The sequence below is a fragment of the Malania oleifera genome, chromosome 2 (genome assembly GCF_029873635.1).
Source record: "Malania oleifera isolate guangnan ecotype guangnan chromosome 2, ASM2987363v1, whole genome shotgun sequence".
Taxonomy (NCBI): domain Eukaryota; kingdom Viridiplantae; phylum Streptophyta; class Magnoliopsida; order Santalales; family Ximeniaceae; genus Malania; species Malania oleifera.
In genome coordinates this window covers 29,266,721-29,269,992 of record NC_080418.1, presented here as the reverse complement: position 1 = coordinate 29,269,992, position 3,272 = coordinate 29,266,721, and the positions used below count along the sequence as shown (strand labels likewise).

Here is a 3,272-nt window from a genome sequence, read left to right as displayed (position 1 = left end):
TGGTTAAATGGAAGGGATTGCCAGAGAGCGAGGTTAGCTGGGAAGCACAAGAAGACCTTTGGCAGTTCGAAGACCACCTATGAAGATACAAGGAAGCAATGAGGACGCCGCTCGAATAGGTGGGGGAGAGTGTATTGCCCTGCCAAAGAACATACAATTTTAAGAGGCTTAAAGTAGAATTTAGAACACTCCGGATTTATGAAGAACTCTCTAGAGTATCCTAGAGTGATCAAAAACAGTGGAGAACTCTCTAGTGTCCTAGAGTATAGTAGGACCTACTAGATATTTTTACATTGTATTGGAATGTACATATGTTAGAACCTTCCTTGTTAATATCTAGATGAATAGTCTAAAAGATGGATCTAGGACATTGATTCAAATTGATCACCATCGTCCATTAAGGAGGTGGAAGTGTATAAATACGGGGAGGCTTTATTTGGCCAAACTAACACACAAACCCTCAAAACATCGAAGTATTGTAAAACATTCTCCAACCAATACAAGAGTCTTAATTTTCTCAAACTCTATAGCTCTCTCTTGGTGTCCATTTAGTAGGTTAGGCTAACTTAGCATCACAGTCGGTGTGAATATTACTAAGTGTCGGTATGGTTGGCTTAGAGAAAGGTCTAAGGCCGTGACATGTGGCTTGCTTTGCTTGACGCCATCACTCATTGGCACTTGCAGTTGTGACTTAAGCTTTGCTTGACCCCATCGCCCATTAGCACCTGGAGCTGTGGCTTGCTTTGCTCGACACCATCGCCCATTGGCACCTAGAGTTCTTGCTTCCCTTGCTCAAAATCGAAGCCTCACAAGAAGAGGTAGTTGCAACCTTTGCACTTCGCAGATTCGCAATTGCAGTTCGACGAGCTCTGACTTCCCACTACCCAAAAAACCCTACCCAGTAGACAGTCGACACCCACTATGCAGATCAATAGTCGCAGAAACCCTCATTCCCCATTTCCCCCAAATTTACGTTTTATGTTTTTTTTAATTTAAATATTAATAAATAAAATAAAGGAGTGCTTTTAAAATCATTTTAAATGAAATGTTTACAAAATTTAAAAATAAATAAATTATATTTTTAAGCAAGTGACTCATTTATGATTCATTCCTTAAATAAACAGATTTAAATTTATATATTAATCATCTTTTAATAAATAGGTCTACTCAAATTTGAATTCGTTTAATCCCTACCCAATTCGTCCGAACCCGGTTAAACCCTTTTGTCACCCCTAAAAACTGCCCCCTCACCCCCAAATATAGCAAAAAGGAAATAAAACGCATGCAGCAAAAGGCTATGTGGTATACAGGGAGCAAAAATTTAAATGACTGTGAGAAATGGAAGGGGAAATGAACTTCAAAAGGCCTTGGCAGAAGGGAAGCAAACACCTAATGAAGTGACTCACATGCATCAACAAACACAATGAGAATCCCAAGGCTGGAAAAAACTGACCTTGAAAATGAGGAAAATCGCTCGCGAATAAAACCTGTTCTTGAGCATCTCTTAATCTCATGTGAAATGTTAGGAAAATTGAGAATTGCATTAAAGAACATAAACCTAGGATGGCAAACTGCCATTTGTACCCATATTTATAAAATAAAAAATAAGAAGATTTCATTTCCTTGTCTGAATAGAGAATTTATTCGCGGAGTTCTAGTCCATTTCTGGAAACAAGCTTCTTAGGAAAAATGTTCCATATCAGAAAGAGTTTCCAAAGGACACAAGAACGGCCATAATTATAAGAGTAGATATATCGACAACATATATTAATTAGTGGATGAACTCCTTCATCAAGTCAACATCCAAGATCAAGTCATCCAGCTGCAAACTCTCAGGCAAAATGGTAGCCATCGCTGGAGCACTGGGTGTGGCCAACAAGTCATCCATTGCCTGGCATGCAACATCCATTTCGCTTAAAACTGTTGTATCAGGCAAGACTGAAATATTCGAGGGCATCGGGGCTGTCATTGGAGTAGATATTGGCGGTGGCACCAACGCATTCAAGGAAGCAAAGCTTTCTGCAATTGCCTTGATAGCATTTTTTGACAATGAACCCACCAACGCATCTGGAAGCTCCGGCTTTTTATCAGCTGGAAAATTGAAAAGCCCTCGCACACCACGAACACAGTATAAGGCAGCATCATAGGCTCGAGCTGCCTTCTCTGGTGCATCATAGGAACCCAACCATATCCTAGTCTTGGTTTTTGGAATCCGTATTTCTGAGACCCATCTGCCCATTGATCTCATTCGAACACCCTTGTAGGGTCCTGGATTTCTCTTTTGACGAATTTTTCGCGGAGGTGCGGTTGGTGCAGAATCCATTGGCTTAGGACCAAAAGAAATCTTGGGAAATCAATCCAACAAAGGCCGATGAAGAAGCCTCAGGCAGACTACTGTTTATGGGGGAGGAGATTAATACTTTGTGTGAAAACGATAAGTAATATGAGCTCACAACACCAAGGAAAACTGCAACTGGAACTGACATGATGGTGGCACGCAATGTTATAGGCTACACGCGGCAGTGGAACCACTGCCACGTCGTTGGCTTGCCACCGACAAGGAGTTTCCAATCGTACATTAGCAAAATTGACGAGAAATTAGCTAATGCACTTGTCAGGTGTTCTCCCTATCTAAAATGGGGGGAAAATTAATACTCGCATTAAGAAAGAGATGCATAGAAATTTTCGTCCCAAGCTAACCCAAAAACACACATTGCAGCTAAGCCACTAAATTTTGCCAGCATAAAATCCTATTAATTAGAAGGCAATGTGCTTATAAAGGGTGCAGAAACCACACTTATATAACCTAAATTAGGTAAAATTCATTAATGCAGTAAAATGAGAAAAATATAGAAAAAATAAAAAGTACAAGAAAAATAAAATGTTTACATTAAAAAAAAAAATAGAAAAGGAAAATGAAGCTGAAAATCCAATGGGTCAGCATCTTCAAACTTGCAAGTAAAAGGAAAAAAGGAATTAGACATGTGAGATTACACAATTGATATATTGATATGTGGGTAAAATGTGAGTTTAATGCAAGCATAATTTAAGCTATCAATTTAAATTGGATTGATGTCGGAGTTGATTGAATTAGATTCCTCAAGCCGATAATAGTGAGTTTCAGAAGCGGGGTAAAACACACATAGACACAGAGGCTAACACTCACAGAGACGGAGACATAGAGTGAGTAAAGAGAGAAAATTGTTCATTACAAAGTTTTTGAGAAAGAATTTTAAGGACTAGAAAGAGAAGTCTAAAGATTCAGAATTGTG

At 39.1% G+C, this 3,272-nt stretch overlaps 1 protein-coding gene across 1 annotated transcript; it reads right to left on the bottom strand.

Annotated features, from left to right (window-relative positions):
* Positions 1-1,589: 1,589 nt before the first annotated feature.
* On the bottom strand, positions 1,590-2,455 carry LOC131148026 (ethylene-responsive transcription factor ERF015). Its single transcript, XM_058097773.1, has one exon. It carries the CDS (start codon positions 2,321-2,323, stop codon positions 1,772-1,774), a length of 552 nt encoding a protein of 183 aa, XP_057953756.1. The 5' UTR covers positions 2,324-2,455; the 3' UTR covers positions 1,590-1,771.
* Positions 2,456-3,272: the final 817 nt, after the last annotated feature.

What these genes read in the sequence shown, in the direction of transcription:
- LOC131148026 (XM_058097773.1), bottom strand. Translation starts at nt 2,323, where the DNA reads ATGGATTCTGCACCAACCGCACCTCCGCGAAAAATTCGTCAAAAGAGA.